Source organism: Pterocles gutturalis, unplaced genomic scaffold, assembly GCF_000699245.1.
Source record: "Pterocles gutturalis isolate BGI_N339 unplaced genomic scaffold, ASM69924v1 scaffold16483, whole genome shotgun sequence".
Lineage (NCBI taxonomy): Eukaryota > Metazoa > Chordata > Aves > Pterocliformes > Pteroclidae > Pterocles > Pterocles gutturalis.
This window is the reverse complement of record NW_010123350.1, coordinates 2,714-23,328: the sequence shown is the minus strand read 5'-3', so window position 1 is coordinate 23,328 and position 20,615 is coordinate 2,714. Positions and strand designations below refer to the sequence as shown.

General features: G+C 36.7%; 1 protein-coding gene across 1 annotated transcript; it reads left to right on the top strand.

Annotated features, from left to right (window-relative positions):
• Window positions 1-324: 324 nt before the first annotated feature.
• On the top strand, window positions 325-19,909 carry LOC104464992 (arfaptin-1-like; the record flags this gene model as incomplete). Its single annotated transcript, XM_010077880.1, has 5 exons — window positions 325-402; window positions 4,691-4,792; window positions 15,378-15,492; window positions 18,233-18,328; window positions 19,800-19,909. Coding segments are annotated over exons 1-5 (501 nt in total), but the record flags the coding sequence as incomplete, so codon positions are not given.
• Between the last annotated feature and the right edge of the window lie 706 nt (window positions 19,910-20,615).

The window sequence follows — 20,615 nt, the reverse complement described above, 5'->3', positions numbered from 1 at the left end:
TACAGTCAGTGTATTGTTGCAGGTGACAGTAAATACCGGATGAAGAGTCTTGTTTGACTTTCGGGGTTTTATGTTGCAAGTTTAGCCATCTGTGCAGGGAGGTTTACTTTGGCAGTGGGAGTTTATGCTAGACTATATTGCTAGTCTTGGTTAGATTATGGGGAGCTAAAGACCCAGTCATCATCAAAAGAGGGAGGTTCCTCTTTGCTTTAGCAGAACTTGTAAATAAATGTTTTCTGAAAGCCTGCTTTGGTTTCTGTAAGGTGCAACGTCCAGCTCCTTTCACATCAATTAATGCATGCCAAACCTATTTTGTTTTCAGGTATGTCAGAACACAGCAGTGAATCCACAACACTTGATGAATCTCACCCAGCTGCAGAAGAGGTCCAGTCTGACTCTGAGGTGATTGGGTGATAGTTTTATTAGTGTAAAATCAACCAATCCCAGCAACAGTTTCAGACTGCCAAAAATCCTGATATATGTAGCACAGTGAAGTTAGCGTGGGGACGTGAGCTCATGCACATTATCTTGAATGGGTGGGTTTGGTTTTGAGACACTATTAAGAGTAATCCAATTGATTCACAACAAAGAATTGCTTCAACCAGTAGTCTTTTGCAGTGCTGCGGTATTTGTTTTGTAAGCTGAATAGATTTAGGTGGGGTAAAGTCTGAAATGTGTAGGTGCTGCAGGAAGAAAGGGTTTGGTTCTTAAAAGGCAGCAGTCTTTGTGTAACCTCACTATAACAAGGCATTCTATCTGCTGCTGGAGTGGGGAATCTTCTTTCTTGGGAGCAGATACAGCTTGCATCTTCATTGTGGAGAAGTCTGACTTTTTAAAATTAATGAACAAATTCCTAAGGTTCTCGATAATATTTGGCCAATCAGATGTGTTTGGGAGGCTGTTTCAGAAAGGTAAAGAGTAAATATTTCCCTGGCTGCTCCAGAGTGAGACTGAAAAAGATTATGTTGATTTTACCACTATTAGAGTTTCAGTACCAGTAAATTGTTTGTAAACTTTTCATAAAAACAGAATAGTAATTCCATAGATATTTAATATATCTCCAGATCTGATATTTGCAAACAGAGATGTGCTAAGAAAAAAAGTTGCTAAAGGATTAACATAATTTTCTAAATAAAATATCCAGCTCAAACTTAATGATTTTTCCATAGTGCTTATTTCATGCATGCCTAATACATCAGTGCAGATTTAGAAACTGCTTTATATTTACTTTAGACTCTTCCTACATATGTTTGGTTTTTTTTGCCAAGAATGCAGTTTCTTTTATACTTAGTTTAAATCAGGCGAGGTCTGTGTGTACCAAAGGGAGGTTTCATTCAGCAGTCACACTCACTGTTTTAACAGAAATACTGTTGTGATTTGGTGGTTCAGTGTTCTCTCAGATCAGTAAGCTGACCAACACTGTGTGAGGTGGCAGGAACATGCATCCAGAGGTAAAGAGCAATGTCCACTGGTTTTGATGATAGTCTACAGTTAAAGTGTCTTGAGATGCTGCACTGCTGAAGTGAGCTGATGCTGTGGCTGAGAGCAGTCCTTCATTTATTTGGAGCAGTGTTTATTGCATTGTTACCCCCTCCGTTTTGTAGGTACAAGTGTCCGAGCTGTGTGATGAGCTGTTTTGGAGAACCTATTTGAGTGGAAAAATTACCCATCCCCTTTCTGGACATAGGTCACCTTCTTTTAACCTGTGGTGTTTCTGTAGTCTCGTTTGCTGTACAAATACATTGTTCTGGCCTGGTGAAGAGGTGGGGGAATAGGGGAAGCTGACAGGGGTAGAGCTAGGGGTAAAGGGCAAAAAAAAAAAAGGGAGGGGGGAGGCAAGGACTTGCTGTTCTTGGCAGCAGTGCTAGCTTAGACTTCTGACTAAAATGCAGGTGGTGATTTCTTCTTATGGCTGAGCCAAATTAGCAGTTCATCCCACTTCCCTTTTTCAGCTGCTCACTTCATGCCTTTGGTGCTTGTCTGACCTCGTTGCAAACTGATTCAACTCACTGAAACTGCAGAAAATTAACCCAGTGAAAAGGTCTATTGTCAGGCCAGTGAGTTGGGTCTGTGTGCTGTGCAGTCAGGTGAGCCGCAGGCATGTGTGTGACTCACCGTAGGAAGAGGGGAGTAGTGAAAGGTCCTCCTTTCACCAATGGCAGATGGTGTTTCAGTTCAGACATAACATGAAGCTAAAGTTAGCAAGTAATTTTTGCTGTCTCTGATGTTGATACATCGGTGTTCCTGCTCCGGTGGGGGTATTGGACTAGATGATCTTTCGAGGTCCCTTCCAATCTCTAACATTCTGTGATTCTGTGTTTGCCTCAAGTAGAAACACCTAAAATAAACAACCTGTGAATTGCTTCTAGGCCTTTTTAGATTTCATAAGTTGTCCAGAGAAGCTGATGAATTTTTGTTTTCTAATGTATACTTATTTATTAGACATGCATGTGTGTGAGCATGTGTATCTGTGAATAAATGCGTAAACATACATCAACATACAGTATTAGCAGAATGACTTGAGATTTTTGATGAAAGGCATCCAAGCCAAGTATTTGTTTTGCCTTCAATTGAATCTGGAGATGCAGTTTTGTTTGTGATCCCTGCCAAATGAAGTGTATCCCCTGATGGTACAGGACTTCCCCTTGACCCTGTGTTTTCTGACAATTTGCAGAAGGAAGAACAAAAGTAGCTATGTTAGCCTGGGTTAGTGTTTCAGTATTGGTCAGGTGGCTGTGACAGGCCAAGCGTTTTGAAAAATACCTTGCTTTACCATGTCAAGTAGAAGTATAGTTCCTAGCAGTCCTGGAGCTTGAGCAGACATGAGATTTAGAGCAAGCTTAAGAAGCTTGAGCTATGGGACAGATTTCCTAAATGACAGGTAACTAGAACATGTGATCTAATGGTGTTGCATGTGAGCTATTCCTTCACTGTGCTGAAAGAAGGCACTTGCTGGATCCTAAATGGGAGGGACTGATGGGGTAAATTAGTGTGTTATGAAGTCACTTTTTCTTGGATTTCTGTCTTTCTTTTCTTTTTCTTATATAATTTGAAGTCTGTTCTCTGTATATTTAGAATTTTTTCAAAAGCTGTGCCTAGATGTTTGGCTTCTCATTTTAGGGCAGCGTTTCATAAAGCACTGTTTTTGAAAGAGTAGCTTTCAATTCAGTTTCGCCAAGTTAGTTGTAAAGAAAGTGTTGATCCTCAAAAGGGGAAAGTGTATCACCTCAGATGGTACTTTGTGGGTGTGCATCCACAGATTGTAGTTCGTATGTATGGTTCTTTGAGTGGCTTGTCTTTGGCCTTTCTCTTTCTCTTCTCTGTATGGGTAAAAGGCAGCATTTACTCAGAACTCGTGGGCTTCAGTCTCCTTGCTTTTTTTTTTTTTTTTTTTTGGTGATGGTAGTGTTTTGTGCTGCTAATTGAAAAAGCTTATTACGCTTTCAGAAATGTGAATCAAATTTTCTAGATAACAAAGTTTGAGTAGCGAGCTCTGCTTCAAAAGACCAACAGAGGTGAAGTCTCAGTAATTTACAGTCTTTGGAAGAAGTTACAGTAACATAGCTTGGACAGTGACTAGTTAGGAAAAAAGATTTGGCGGCCTCAGCTTACTAAGGAAATGCAGCTTACTAATGTAAATGAAGTGGTGATAGGTGAAAGTGGTGGAAATATTAGCAATGGGGTATGACAGAAGATGCTGCCAATTAGGAATGGTGTAGGTGGTGCTGAGTAAGTATCAGTAAAATCTTTGTGTTATATGGGTATCCTGTAGAAGCTTCCTGCGTGGTTGGAGAAGCTGCTGGTGCTTCAGCCCAGTCTCAGACCAGGTCTCTTCCTGACCCTTTGGCTGAAAAGAGCTGGTTCAGTTGGACGATTTAGGAGATCTAAGGGAAGAAAGCACCTATTGTCAAGTACACATTGATGGTGTACCCTGTCTTGCCAGTCTTGCACGGGCTGGTTTGGAGACTTCAAATGACTTTTGTGTAAGTAACTGAACAAACACTGCTTTGGTTGTGTGTTGATTTTTTTTCTACTGTTTACACATTAGTTGACTAATGAAGCTGTCTTGGAGAGGTAGGGGCAGCTTTTTGAAAGGGCTGAGATTTTCAGTTTCTTAGTCTTGGAGAGTGTTAGGGTACCATTCCCTCTTCAGGTCCTTGTGTGCGTTTCTTCTGGGAATGTCTCTTCTAGGTTATACCTCAGGTCATTGTTGAAAGCAGTGGTTTCACAGCTGCTGCTACTGTTCATAACGCAGCTGCATTTTGAAACTAACTTTGATTCTTGAATTGCATTGGTGCTTTTAAGTTCTTGTTCCTGCATTTCACTTTAGATTTACTGCTGATGACTGAATGAGAGTTGTGTAACAACAGTTTAGTCAGAAGGTGGCACTATATTATGATATAATAGAACCAAGTTCAACTATTTTAAAGTTAGGAATAATTTTCTTTCTGTAACACATGGTTAAACTTATTGCACTTCTAATATTTCTTGCTTATCATTAGCTAGTGCAGAGTTTTTATAGCCAAGCTCATCTTTTTTATGGTTTGAGATACATAAACTACTCTAAGGTTCAAGTGTACATAGAAGATATTTGTCTGACCCCACATATCTCATATACATCAAATATTTCAAATAGATCACTCATTGGAAATCCAAGACAAATGCTAACCTGTTTCTTCTTATACTACAGAAAGGTGCAATGGCTCAGGAGTCTCCCAAAAATTCAGCTGCAGAAATTCCTGTGACTAGCAATGGCCAGCTGGAAGATTCTCATGAGCACAGCTTTAACAGGGTAAGAATTTTCTTTGCTGTCTAACAAGGTACCATTATCAAAAATGCTAAAGTTACAAAGCAACACATAGCAGACTTCACTTGACATAGTTTTCTAGAGCTTTAATGGAAAAACTCTGTTGAAGCTCATAAGTTATTGTTAAAGTTGAAATAACAATGTGATTGCACATTGCAATAAGCTTATCTGCATAAAAGGCATGTTAGTAGTGGCAAATCTTTCTGAATGTGAAATAGTGTAAAGACTTGGATGCTCTGTAATGCACAATCAAGTGTATATACTTCTACATCCTTGTCTCTGATCATTGAGGATACTGATTTTTAATTCAACAATTTTATTCATAAAACAGGACAGCAAGCATTTTTAAAATATGAGACTTAACAGGTCCTGTGAATTCAGGTTACCAAATCCTAAATTTTTTATGAAGAAGTATCAAATTGTTAGAAGCAAGCTGCTTCAAAGGGGTATTAAGTTTGGACGCAACATGCCTAAAAGTTAAAGATAGTCACGTTCAGATCTGAAGTTGTAAATGGGAGAGAAGTAACTTTTCTTGTGTTGAAACTGAAAAGTTACTACTGCATTGCTGTATGCTATATAGATGAGATACATCAGAATCCATCTTGTTTGTTGTATGTTGGAAAAAAGTTTTGCTTCCATGATCATCTGTATGCAATTTTAAATTCTTTCCCTTAACCTTCGCATATTTTACTATCAGTTCTTCTTGTGTTTGGGTGTCCAGCAGAGGGTGCTATGGTATAGTTTATGGAATTTGGCCTTGGTATTATTCTTATTTTGCTTTTCAGTTGGAAAATGAAGACTAATTAATTATCCCCATTTATTTGATATCTGTTGAGACTTAGATTTTAAGGAAATCTCTAAGCTTTAACAGTCCCTTGCTGACTTGCAGTGCAGGATCTTTTTATAAAAAGAAATAGTGAGCAGCACTTCAATGTTTTATTCTGTCCTACTAAAATGCTGATTAGAGGAGGGGAATCTTAATAAATTTTAAAAAAATTACATATACATCCTGAATATTGGTAAAATAAGCATCTGTGTAATTTTGTCTTCTGGTTTTAGTTTTAATGGAAGATCTACTTCAAAGCTGATAAATTATTGGTAAAGTTGACTAAAAAACTGAAACAGATACTGCACATTGCAATAACTTTTTTTTGTATGAAAGGTGTGTTAGTAGTGGCAATTTTTTTCTGGATGTTAAATAGTGTAACGTATTGGGTGCTCTGTAATGCACAGTGAAGTGTGATTGACTCTAAGCCTTGAGGATACTGATTTTTAATTGCCAGCAGTTTTATTCATAAAACAGGAAAACAAGCATTTAAATATATATTAAAATTATAGTTTTAAACATGTCTTTTAAGTTATCATTATAAATAAATGTTATTTAAATATGTAAAAATATGTGTTTAAAAAATACATCCTGAAAACAGTATCTGAGACCATTTGACTATGATTGCAGGGTAGCTGTATAGTGAGCATGGCTGTAAAAAAAAAAAAGTATAAAACTTCAAGAGATGGAAATGCATCCATGTTATAGCTCTTATTCAGAAATACCGAACTTATTACTGGGGATTTTTTCTGCTGAATTTTTTTTTTTTTTTTTACAAATAGCACTGCAATGAGGGAAGGCTTACGTTTCCTAAGATTTGTCACTCAACTCAGATCTACCAGTAAAATTAGGACAATGTTTAATGAAATAAAGATAAATTTTGATAAAGATGTACCAGTGTTTGTGGGGGAGCAACAAAAATCCACCTTAAAGTGTTAATGAATTTGGGTTCAACAGGAAGTAGAGAAACAGATTTACTGTTTTTAAGCCTGATGGTCTTGATGCTGCTGTGACTTGACTGCTAAGTTATCTTCTTAATAATTGCTTCTTCAGTGTAGTGCATCCAATACTTATTTATTAGTTATAGTAAATGGAACTTGCATTCCTGTAGACTGGGTCAGAGACCTTGTTCAGTCAAAATATAATTACCGTTTTCTACAGAAAGTTGAAATGTTAAGGTAGTTTTTGTATATGGCCACATATAAAAGTTGAAGTAGGTTTTTGCTGGCTTGTGTGTTATTTTGCTGGCTTGGAGTTAACTATATTTTGAAACTTCCACTTCCATGAAAGTGGGTCAAATGTCTGGTTGAGTTGCAGAAAATTTATACTATGCAAGCATAGTTGCATTTGCTGCTGTAATTATTTTCACAGTGCTTATTCTGAGATCAATGAAGATGAAGTGCACTTCAAATATTTTTTTGAACTGTCTTGTGCAAGTTAACACCTGCATGTGGGACCTAAACTCAGAATATGTGATAATCGGGGCTTCTTATAAACAAAACAAAGAAAACAAACTTCTTGGAATTAACATCTAGGTGTGTTTACTAATCTGTTAGTCTCAAATTCTAATATTTAGCTTCCATTCATCTTGCTTTGTGTTTGTTGTTTCTAATTCTTAACGCTACGCTTTCTCTTTTTTTCCTTGCCAGGTAATTTTTTGTTTTAACCTAAAGCAATGTGCATTTTGCCACAAAATTTCTGTGCCAAGTTTTCAGGGGTCTTTTTTCCTATCAACTTATGGAAATGACAGGCTGAGTACTCATTTTTGGGAGGTTGCTTAAGAAAGGGGCAAGAAACCACTACCACTTTAAGGTGTACTATTACCACAGTGCTCAGTAAATGTGACCACAGCAGAGTTCAGAGCACTCCAACTCCAATATACTGATTTCAATTGTACCTCCTTGGGAAGCTGGGGATCAAGGTTATTTTAGTTTCTTGTTTTCTCATTGTTCTGATCAGGGAGCCATTCATCTAGGTATTGTACAACTGAGATTTAAACAATAAAACATAATTTATCCTTTATTTTTTTATTTGTTCTCATACAGCTGTTTTGCAACAAACACTTGAGCAGCTTTAATAGTATGGTTTTGATGGACTGAGTAAAGAGGTAGTTGTACATCCTTTTCTTCAGGGTTCTTTACAAAACTAAACTTTCCTCTAGACTTGCGTTCTGTTTAGCACTTCCATCAGACCTCATCCATAAGCTGCTCAGGCGTGAAAATGCATGTTTATTTTTCACCAAATGCAGTTATTTGTACGCACTCAAGCATGAGAAGTATTTCATTTTGCAAGGCAATGCAGTGCAAGTGTACTTACCTGGAAATGGCAAGTAGGGTTGCTCCTTCTTTGAAGAAAAATTCCACTAGTTGTGCAGAACATCAGACAGCACAGTTTGCCGTCATGTCATTTCAGAAGGAAGCATACTATTTCCAGTCTTGTGGGAATGTGATACAGCACTACTTGATGTATCTCCTTGGTTTCTTATGTTTCAAAAAAAGAATCAAAAGCATATTTATAAGGTAAATTAAAGAAGTGTTTGCCTCACTGTAAAGTCTGATTCAGAAATATGCTGCTACATTCCAATTCTGTCTTGTTTGTAATAATGAGAGATGCCTGTGGACTTCTGGCAAGTTTTGTCCTGCCTGTATGATGGATGGAAACTTTTTTTAACTAAAAAAAGCCTGTAGCTTCAGTTGTCATTGGGTGAAATGTCTAATGTCCTTTCATTATGAAAAAGCTTGACCCAGTGTTTTTCAGTTCTCCAAGCCTGTTGGAACTCACTTAAACTTTAAAAACTTGGTGTATAGAACCACTTGCCAAGTTTGGATGTTTGTCTGTCTTAATAGCAGAGGACTTCAGCATTTCATAATCAAACATGTTTTTCTTACTACTTTGTACAAGAAAACTCAACAAAAAAGTCTTGCTGGTTTATATTCTTCACTGTTTTATTTCACTTATCCCTGACTTGTAGAACACAGTTTTCCTCCCATGCTATTATAATTATGTGTTTAGAATAGTGGTGTTTTAATGTCACTGAGGGGATCAGGAGCTGAGGACTGTGGGAGGGAGTGAGGAAGTATATAACATGCCAAATAGTGTGAAAGCTACACAGGAATAAATTAAATTAATCAAAAAAACTGTTTGGTCTGCCTCTAAAGATATTCAGGCAGCTCTAAGCTATTTGTCAAATTTAATTATTGTACAAAATCTTTATGAAGTTCTTATCAGTCTTAGTCTTTGGAATTGTTGTACCAATTGTTTCCTTTCATTTTCATTATAGGCTGTCTTCTCCTGGCTCTTTTTGTACTCTTATAACAAAATAATAACAATATAATAATAAAAATAATAACAAACATGTTATTAAGCATATATATAATACCACTAATAAACTTTAGGCTGCAAAAGACAAATTAACTTTGTTATGAGTCTTGAATTTACCTTATTAGAATTACAAAATAAGCTCTGGGATCTGATGAATCTGAGTGCATGTGTTCAGTATCTTGTTCTGTAATTTTATTGCCAGACTGCACAAATAGATAAGGTATACTCTTTTCTGTCTTCTGAAAAAGCGTCAGCCTTATCACTCACATTGTACCTGAAACATCTGAGTTCATCTCTTAGAATTTGCTTTATTGACTGACATAGTTAGATTTTACTCTGGGCAATTATATTTTAATGTAGACTGATTTAAAATATATTTCTGCGTGTCAGTTCTAGAAAACTGGTTTTAGGAGATGAAACAAAAAAGACCAGTCTTTCTTTTTGTTTCCAAGTGGTGTGCTTCATACAGTCTTAAAAACCAAAAATGTGAATGTTAATGATGAGAGTAGAAGGGAAAACAATTTAAAAGTCAAAAGGGATGTAGTAGAAGAAAGCGTCTTCCGAGTGAAGAACAATGTATTGGAGAATAGAAGAAATGTGTCAGTCCATGTTTGCCGATTCAGCATAGATTTAAGGCTTCAGCTCTCCTCTCATTTTTATGCTTGAAGTTATAGTGATGTGAGGATCTAGTGGCTTAATTAATGGAAGAGAGGAGCTGAGTGATAGAAAAGGGCAAAGAGAAGAAGAAAATGCTGAATACGTACGAGGAGCTCCACTTGAACACAAATTAGGGTAAGAAGTCAAAGTTCAGAGTCAGTTACCTTACTGGATAGATGTTATGTCGATCTATATAACATTTTGTTTCGTGGGACTTTTGATCTTTAAAACTTTTTAAACTGTGAACTTTACAGTAAGATGTGTTGCAATTTTTTCCTAAGGGTAACTGGAGTAGTTTTACATAAAATGTCATCCATCATTGAAAAATAAACGAGCATATGATTGTTCCCAGTTTGGTTGCTCCACTTTTAATGGACTCCTTGAACCAACTGGTGCCGTGGGGTTTTTAAAATACCTTTATTCAAGGTAGTAAAGGCAAGTAAAACCATATCTCTTAAACTTACCGTTGGTACTAAGCAAAAGATAACGCTTAGTCATGCATCAGTAATGGACTGACCTAACGAAGAAATTAGTACAATGTTGTTTGCGTACTTGCTTCTTTGTTTCAACTAAGTTTCGACTAAGCAAGCTGGCTTTGTCTAAGCATCTGCACTTTCTGCTAGGCTCTGCTAAGTGTCTGCCAAGCAAGCATCTGCTAAGCGTCTATGTATCTACTGAGCTTCTGAGCTTTGACCCAGCTTCGGAGCACCTACCTAGCCTGCATCTACTAAGCTTCTGGGAGGGGCCCTTCTACGTGGGAGGGCTTCTGCTAAGCGAGCCTCTCAGGGGGCTTCTACAGGGGGGACTTCTGTGCTTCTGCTGAGGTAGTTTCTATGTGCCTTCTAGGCGTCTGCTAAGCATGACAGTACTAAGCTTCTACGTTTCCACCAACTGTCTGCTGAGGTAGCGTCTACTGAGGTTCTGTTAGGCTGGCTTCTACAGAGGGAGCTTCTAAGAAGCTTCCACTGAGGTAGTTTCTTCTAAGCTAGTTTCTACTAAGCTTCTGCTAAGCTAGGTTCTTCTAAAGGAGGTTCTGCTAAGGGAGCGTCTACTAAGGTTCTACGTTTCTAGTAAGCAAGCTTTTACCAACTGAGCTTCCACTAAACTTTTACTGAGTGAGTTTCTACTGAGCACGTTCCTACAGAGCATGCGTCTACTAAGCTTTTACACTTCTACTAAGTGACCTTTTACTAAGTTTTTACTGAGGTGGTTTCTGCTAAGTTTCTACTAAGCACACATCTACTAAGCTTCTGCTGAGTTAGCTTCTACTAAGCTTCTGCACTTCTATCAAGCGAGCTTTTACTAAGTTTCTATGAGCTAGTTTCTACTAAGTATGCATCTACTAAGCTTCTGCTAAGCTAGCTTCTACTAAGCTTCTGTGCTTCTACTGAGAGTTTCTGTAAAATTTCTACTAAGCAAATTTCTGTTAAGCATGCATCTGCTAAGCTTCTATGCTTCCCCTAAGTGGGCTTCCACTAAGCTTCTCCACTTCTATCTGCTGAGGTAGTTACTGCTAAGCACACTGCTGCTAAGCTGTCTTTTACTAAGTTTCTGCCATGCATGCTTCTGCTATGCATGCTTCTTCAAAGCTTCTGCTAAGCTAGTTTCTACTAAGCTCCTGCTAAGGCAGTTTCTGCTAAGTTTCTACTAACTTTCTACTAAGTAAGTTAGCTTCTACTAAGGACATTTCTATTAAGTTAACTTTTACTAAGCTATTAGTTTAGCTTCTAAGCTAGCTTCTGCTAAGCAAGCTTCTCCTAAGCTGGTTTCTACTAGGCTTGTGTCTACTAAGCTAGCGTCTACTAAACTTCTACAAAATTAGTTTCTACCAAGCAAGTTTCTACTGTTTCTAATAAGGAAGTTTCTAGTAAGCTGGTTTCTGCTAAGCTTCTACTAAGCTAGCTTCTACTAAATTTCTGTCAAGGTATTTTCTGATAAGTTAGTTTCCACTAAGCTTCTAGTAAGCAAGTTTCTACTAAGTTTCTGCTAAGCTGTTTTCTTATGAGCTAGTTTCTGCTGGTGGAGAAACAATACATTTCTGATTATCTTTCCCCTCTTTGTTTTAGATTATTATGGTAAGCATGGATGGGAAGTATCTTTTTGGAAATAGTCTTGTTACTGAGCCATGAACATGCATTCTGAGCGACTTCTTTGCTGTGTCTACTGTCTTGACAGAATTGATATGTCAAAAATTCATACTGGTTCATCTGGATCATCTGTGTAATAAAGTGATGACTATCCCTGTTAGGGTTGTGTAAAAAATGCTAACCTTACTAAAATATGTTCAGTTTAACTTGGTGATTTGAACTAGTTAAAACGGGATTTCAACATAGGCTTAAAGTGGTTTAAATGCTCTATACAATATTGGCATGTACTGTCTTCACTAGACCAAATGAAGCTAGTGCAGCTGTTCTGTGTACCTGTATTTCATGCTTTTGCTTCTTTGAGCCTTTAGCATGCTAAATGTCTGAGAGTTTGATAGGTAATCCAGCCTTTTCACTTCTTGGGAATCTTCTGAGTTGTAGGGTTTTTTTATACCTTTAGTCTCAGTGAAGTTACAATATTAAAATACTTCTGCTAGATGGTAATTGCATAAACAGCAATGGTTTTCAGCCTCATACAATTGAAAATTATAAATGAAGCATCTTTTTTTTTTCTTTGTGATGCTGATCCTTTAATAGATTTGTGGTTTTGAAATGTATCAACAAATTTTGATGAATTCAAGACTTTCCCTTTTATGAAGAAAGGGGAAAATCACTTATGAGTTTGAAACCAGATCTTCTGATCATCAAAGCCTTCCTCTTAGTTAGAAGAGTGATATGTAGTCAAAATATGATCACCTTATTGTAGTAGGGGAAGCTGTCCTCACTTCCCGTGTTGTAACAGCAAACCTATGTTTGATGGGAACAAAAAAGAAAGCTATTTACGTTGCCCTCCTACCACTCTGAAATATCCCTAAGTACTGTGATACCTTCTCTTAAATGTGAAGTTTTGTGTACATCTTCTCTTACTCTAAGGCTGTTTCTAAATTATCCCTCTTTGTAAGTTATTCAAAGGGTAAATTGCTTTGCCAGAATGATTACAGATTTTTGGGTAGCTTTTTTGTTTATCTATAGTAATGGGGGAAAAAAAAGGCAAGTACAATCAGTTGCAAGAACGATAGGTTAAAAATCAAAGTTTACATGCAGAAGCATGTCTCCACTGAACAGTTACTTGGGTCTTTATAAACAACAAAAAGATAGTGTATTGAGGTGACAGATTTATTATTTTATGACAATTCTGGCCGTGAATGAATCAACAAATGGTAGATTTTTCTTTTAAATTCATATGCAAGCATATCTTTCTTCAGCAGAGTATATTTCAACTCATTAATATAGGTGTTTAAAACCATGTTTGAATGCAGTACTTTACACTGAACTTCGCCTTTTTCCCAGTGGAAAAAAGTATAGCTCTCTTTGAGCAAATGTTTGTGTATGTATACTTACATATGTGTATATATATTTATGTAAAAAACCCTGATGTGTATATATACACAATTGTAGATCTTAATATGATCCAAATATCAGGTTTTTATTTAGGAGAAGGATGTGTTGTAACATTCTGATTTATTTAACTCCGCAGTTTGTTCAGCCTTTGTTTAGCTTCAAATTAGAATTAACTTGAATGTGCTGAAGTAGTACAGTTGCTTAAGTTCATATCTGAACTTTTGTTTTTACAAAGCAGATGTTCTGCATTTTAACCTTAAATACAGATGATTGCGTAGACTCCTATGGCAAACATGCTTAAGCAGGTTACCTCTCTATATTTCTTTGGCTACAGCTTTAGATATTTCTGAAAACTATACAACGTGCCAAGGTGCCTTCAGGAAAAAAAAAAATTGATGCCATGTCTTTTTTTGTTAAATCAGTGCAGCGTCTCCTCTGCAGTCTGGTTATCCTTTTTCAAATCTCTCTGCTTTTTCAGCTCCTAGTGACTTGCTACATTTTGAGCTAAATGGACTCTTGTCTATTAGCTAAAGTGAGTTGAAACAAAGGCTTTCCAGCCTACCACCAACTGTGAGTACCTAAATGGCAGCACCGGTGTTAGGTCAGTTGTGAAGACTGAAAGCAGTATGTATCCAATGGTGTGATACGCTTAATTTGCGCGATCAGGTCTGCATGTGACTACTATTTGTTGTTCATGCTGTTTGTTTTTCCTGTTTTTTTCATATAATGCTTCAGATACACAGATACACAAATACAGCATAATCTATTATTAAATAGCCAGTTCATGTGAGTGAAAGTATGGCTGTAGGAATTGGTTACTCCGATTGCAATAACATCCTGGGTTTTCGATGTCAACAAAGTTTCTGTTCTGCTGGGATTCATGTTTGTAGCTCTTCCTTTGTCCCTCCTCTCAGGACCTTGTCTTTACTAAAGACAGCTAACTAAATCTGTGGGGACATGATCCAAGGCCACTTCTTGACAGTCAGCCTCTAGGCAGTATCATTCTTATGCACTAGCTAGCTTCTGGTCGGTGGATCGAGTGACTACGGTTCTATGTCAAACGTCGATTGGATTTTAAAGGTTGTGTTTTCTTTGTAATGAAGCATTGCATGTCTCATAAATAGTTACTGTACATGTCCAGGCACTGACATCTTAAAGCTATGTATAGTTTTCCTCTGCGAATTTCACTATTATTCCTCTACGCTGTTTAATCTTTTTTTGCCTCTGTATGGAAGCAGAGGGGATGCAAAAGAGTACCTGACTCCAGAAACTGCCAGTTTTCCAATTTTGTGGTGTTTATTTTTTTGTAAGTGTATTTTACCTTTTTTACTTTCACTTCCAGAGTAGCTTTTCACTCATCTTTTCTTAAAGCATTAAGTACATTCCATAACACCAGAGGCTTAAACATCAGTCGTGTGTCTGGAAATAAAGTCTGGGAAACCTTTGGGAGCTATTTGTAGCAGTGGGTAAAGATAGCAAAAATGGGCAGTAGGATGGTATGTGAATTATGGTGTGTGAATTCATAGTTCAGTAGTAGGCCTGCACTGGGTTTCTGTGAAGACTTCAGTTGCCTGAAAGTTGGTTGTAGTAGTTTATCTAGCTCTCAAGAGTTAAACAAGGTGATCTCAGGCAATTTTAAATCAATGTGTTTCAAAAGCAGAGAGAAGTAAATGGCAGCTTTGTGCTCTGAGCACTTGCGATGTAGAGCAGGTACTCAGAAGGAAGCTGTTGAAGTGATGCCTTTCTGGAGGTTTCTCCCATGCCAAATACTAAAGAGATTTCATGTGCTATTTGTAGAAATTAAGGATGCTGTAATTTTTAGAGCTATTTCTTGCTTAGAATGTATTTTTTTTTAAGTCTTTGACATTTTCATAGTTCCTTCCACATTTTTGGTTTGTAGGATGTCATCTGCTCTTAGTCTTAGATCATTCTGTACCCTGCCAGTTTTTAACTGACATAGTTGTTTGGACCAGCTTCAAACCACATAACATGAAGTTGCAGGCTGCATTTTCAGTAGCTGTGGCTCTAAGAGATGGCATTCTAGTTGTTCATCAATATAAAAAAAAAAATCTAGAATAAATACACAGGCTATATGTCACAGTGTTTCTCATTCGTTCATGTTTTATTTGTGTATCGCAATAGAATGCTGTGACACCAGCGAAGACATTCCAGGCTAAAGGCAGAATTGCACAAGAGCTGCTGAAATTGCATTTTAATACTACTGAGTGGCTTTTATATTTTTTAAATGTTAACTTTCCACTTTTATTCAAATATTTTCAAGGACTTGAAACGTTCGTTACCAGTCGGACTTGGACTTTCTGAAACCAAAATAACATCTCATGGCTTTGACAGCACCAAAGAGGGAGTCGTTGAGGCAGGACCATTTCCAGGTAAAGGTAACTACTTTTTTTTTTGTCTTTATTTCTCAATTTAAAAACTTTAGGCATATTTTCATATGGTCAGGAGTACAATGTTCTGTAGCTGCTTTGAGCATTTTGGTGTAAATGTACACGTTGAGTTGTGCATTAGTGACAACCTGTTTATCTTCTCTGGTAGCTGCATTGTTAAAATAGAGAATATGTGCTACACTTGTAGTATCCGTCAAGGGACTAGTGGAAACTACTTAGTGTTGAATTGGTCTGCATTTACAGGAAGGGAAGTCCTTGAGCACCTTGAAACAGTGTCAGACTGAAGAATTTTACTAATACCTTGCATTGAAATTTTCTTTAAACGTTGCAGGTGTTGTTCTGATTTGAAACGTAACTGGAGAGTTAGTTATTTCTTGATACACAGTTCACTTACCTGGAGCAGATTAATGAGTGGAATTCTTCTTTGTTGCCCCTGAGACTTGTCTCTCTTTTTTTTTTTTTGTTATAGTGCATATATTATTTTAGTGTATTGTTTTTAGCAGTGATAATGCTTTGGGTCTCATTTTCCAGGTACCACCTCATGAAAAGTGTCCTCATATTTTCTCAGCACAGAGTTGAGGTTGTTTATAGCAGAAGGATTTTAGTTAATTAATATTTAGTTCAATATTCAAGTATTAATGTACATTTTAGAGAATCTAAGCTAGTATTAAACAGTGAGAAATACGAAGTGATAAACAAGCCGGTAATGTCAGTGTTTCCCATCTAACTAGAGTGCCATGATATAGTATGCGAAAGTGACATTTTAATGAATTATGTAGCTTTGACAATTTCTGAATTTGAAAGGTTTGAAATGATCTCAAATGAGCAGCTGTGAAAATAAGTCTCTTTGTAGTCATAGACTGAATTTACATTTTGCTTTATTTCCTGTTTGGTAAAGTGCTGTGCTTGTGAAAACAGTGATTTGCATGCTGTACTTTACATATATTACAAAGTGAATGCTGTGGTTTCTTTAAGTCTTTGAAATCAGCAAAATATCTAGTTGAAAACTGGGCAGATGGCAAACTGCTCACCATTCTTGCCTTTTGGTATTCTATTAGCAGAATAACTGTTGCAGCTGTTAAGTGCATTAGCCTGTAAGGGAAAAAGTGTCCAAGATGTGTTTCAAGCTACACTGGTATGTTTGAAATCCAAATGTTGTGAAGGAAGTTACGTACACAAATGACGAGCTTTGGACATGTAATTTTTGACACTTTAGATATCACCGTTTTCCTCCAAGAATATTTTCTTCTGATTTTCCCTAATGCTCTAACCAAATCAGAGAGAGTGAGCAGTGGTAGAAACTAAGGCTTCTCATGCAACTATGGACAGAAGTAGAATTTTCAGAAACAGGGCAATCATTCTGTTTTCTGTTTGCATTCAGAAATGGAGTCTCAATGAGGACACTCAGAGTAGACAATACCGAAGGGGAAGAGCTTTTAGGATTTGGGGAATGTTGAATGATGAAGCATGCATAAGGCTGCGTTAATACTCTGTCAAATGATAAGAATTTTTTAAACTGCTTGTCTTAGCTCGCTTGCTGGAGTGATTCAGGATCTTGCAGTCAAACTCTTATGCCTGGATGAATCCAGTTGCAGCTCTTACGCAATGTATCACTACGGAAGGACACAGCAAGTGAGCTGGTTTTCAATTTCATCGTTTCTGTGCAGTTGGGTCCAAATCATTGGATTAATTGTACTCCATGTTAGTAGTGCTCTATAGTATGTTTAAAAGGTAAAAGCTGATTCTTGATTCAGTTACTTTGAGTGATACTTCTGGTGTTACTGGTAACTAAATTTTGTTGAAACTGCTAAAGTTTAGGTTTGATTTTTCTTTTCCTCCAGCACAGTTAGCCCTGAAGTATGTCAGAATTTCTCAGCAAAAGCAATAAAACCTCCCCGCGATATGATGATTACTCATCATTACAGAGAAAAAGCTATTTTATTTGTTTTTAAACCCTGAAAATTTTGTAAGAATGCCACTTCACATTTATGTGATATGAAAGAGTTGCAGAGCTCTGAAAAGCATAATCCTAAAACAGCTTAGAGAACACACATGGTGAAGGTCATTTAAAGTTGGGCTTGTTTTTTTTGTTTTGTTTTTTTTTTTAAGAGAACAAACAAGTGCTGTAAAATCTTTCTTTTGGGAAGGAGGTTACACACCTTAACAGCTAATGTCTTGTATGATCTTCAGGATAGCTTATTGCTGCATGTTTACACAGACTTAGGAGCAGATGTTAATCAAATATGTCTGAAATTGGCACAGATTTCAGAGCTTACTTCACCCTTTAATGCTGCGAGTACCATTCGGTGATAGTGCAGAGTGAAGTCTACCTAGACCTGAAAAAGGAGGTTTCTGCTGTGAAAGCTCTGTATTAACAATCTTTCGTGAAATTTTCTGTTGATGGTATATACTTTACTGATAAAGCTGTCAGTTGTATTTTGATTACTCTTACAAAAAAAACTCAAAACAAAACAAATTTGGCATCATGACCTAGAGAAAAAGATTAAATCGTGAAAACTTGGAATAGTTCACATGAACAGCTGTACCTCTTAAAAACTATTTCCATCAGAAATTCCAGCAACTTTTCTATGACTGCTTCTATTTAGTGTGTTGCCGAAGCAAATGTTTCTTTGTTTTGAAAAAAACAAACCTATCTGTGTAAAAGCGCACATTGCCTTCTAAGGGAAGATGATGGATTTTCATGGTTATAAATATGTCCCCTTTCCAGGTTCCTCAGCATCACCCAAATCATCTGTTATATCTCCTAGCACTGCAGCAGCTAGCAGACTGGCTGGACAAGGTTGTGATTTAATTATTCCCACAGGTATCATAGCACTGAATGGATAACGCCCGTGTCTCTGCTGACACTGTACTAACTCCTCCATATCTATAATAATTTGATTTACTGTTAGTTGGAAATATAACTTCCGGGTTTTTTTGGTGGCTCTCATTTCTGGCTTTTAACAGCTCACAAAGTAACCTCTGCTTTCCTTTCTGTATGCTGCTTTTTGCTCTATAAGTTCTTAAAAAATATTTACCAAATGTTAATAATAACGAACAGTAGCTAAAATGGGAGTAACCAAAATATTTTATTTAGGTTAAAGCTGAAACTTCTGACGTTTCTTTGCCAAAATGATCACGTATTCCAGTAGAATAGAGTATGAGGTGGCCATTAGGAATTCCCAACACCCAGACTAGGTTTTGCCACTTGACTCATTTTGTGCCCGTGGGCAAGTTACTTAACATCTTTGTCTGTTTCCTCCTGTATAAAAGGAGAAAACCTATTCAGTTACCTCATAAGGGTGTTGAGAGGATTAATTACTTAATGTTTGCACAGCATTTTGAAGACATAAAAAACATAGTAGAGCCTGATGCTAAAGGAGTATCTTGAGGCATCTGTATAGACTTTTTTCCAAACTCTTATTTACATAAGTAACCTGTCAAGGCTAAGGTGACTGTGAGTAGCAGTAGGAATTAGAGACAGGAGTAGTCAAAATTGTACATAAATAAATAAAAGCATTGCTTAAAAAGTGGTACTGCTTTGCCATTCTTACTATTTAGGACACTACAAAATATTTTTGCAAAGTTAAAACTTAGAATCCACGTGATATCCCAAGCTAGCTTGAAAATGCCAAGTATTGGCAGTTAATGTGTGGTGATTGGCCCTAGATATTTTGATTTGTTGCGTTAAATCTTTTCTTTGTTGCTGTTTTTATACTGGTGGTATGTGGAATTAATTATTCCTAATACAATGAGTTAATAAAGCTGAAATAAATAAGTTAGATATTGGCTGAACATGTCTTCTAGAAAAGATGATGTTCATTGGAAAAGATTAAATTTCAAAACAGGGTTTTTTTATTAGTTGTACTCTGTGACAACAGTTTTTATATGCAAATAATTTGTATTTAATGGTCTACAGGTTGCAAACAGACTTTTAGATTGGCTAAATCCAAGAGGGTGTTCAACTGTTGGAATTTTAAAATGTAGATTAAGTAATAAATATGCCTCAAAAGCTATTTTAAGGTTGGTTTGTAAAACTCCATGCATCAAGTAAGCTTTATTCTGCCTCTTACTACATGAAATTCTGAGATATGTACATGCATTATATCAGTTTTTAAATAGTGCTTTCTTTCTTTCTGGAATTGATTTTGAAAATCTGCATATTTGTCTTAAGCTCATGCTGTCACCTTGCTCTGCTTTTGCATGTGCAGTTGCACAAATTTTCCATACGTGCTATTAATCCCTTAAAAAAAAAAAAAACAAGGCCTTGAAGATTTGCTTTGTGTCTCACATAGGGGGCAGAGCTCAGCAGAAGAGTGGACCTGTTGTGTTAGCAGATGAAGTAAAGAATCCAGCAATGGAGAAATTGGAGTTGGTGAGAAAGTGGAGCCTAAACACTTACAAGGTATGCACAAATATATTTGTGTGTATGTGAGTATGTACCTATATTAGAAATTAGCTTGCTACTAGATAGGGCTAAAGCTTTCAAAGTATTGTACTACTGTATGGATGTAATCTGTTGTTGCAGTGAACATAAGCAAGAATGCATAGGGAAGGCTTAGTTTTCTTCCAAGTGTAGCATTCTTTGTAAGCCTCTTTATATCCCTGGTTTTAACTGGAAAATCTTTCATAGGTATTATTGATTTAACAAGGTAAAGAATGTTCAATTTCTAATGTCCCCTTCGACATACAGAATGTACAGATTTCAGCACTAATTCTTGTAATTAAATAATTTTGCTATCTTTGAGTTGATTGCTGACACGATACATTTTTAGCTGATGGGAAAGTCAGGCCCGTCTGCAAGTTCCATGCTTGTTAACTGCTATTCTGATGGGTTTTCTTCTGTCTTGGGTGATTGTTTTTTCGTAATGTTGGAATTGTTGGTTTGATTCATGTATGTTTTACTCTTATGTGGTGCTTCTTTATGATCAATTGGGTTTTGATTAAATCAGTAACAAAAGAATAAAGAAACTTAGAGCACACCAGTTTGCCAGAAGTGACTCTCATTAAAAAGCCATAAGGTAAGGAATGATTGACAGGAAATACATTAGTATCAGGAGTTTTAAACAAAGACTAGTTTTGAAAAATAGCTTTTTGTTATGTCTGCAACT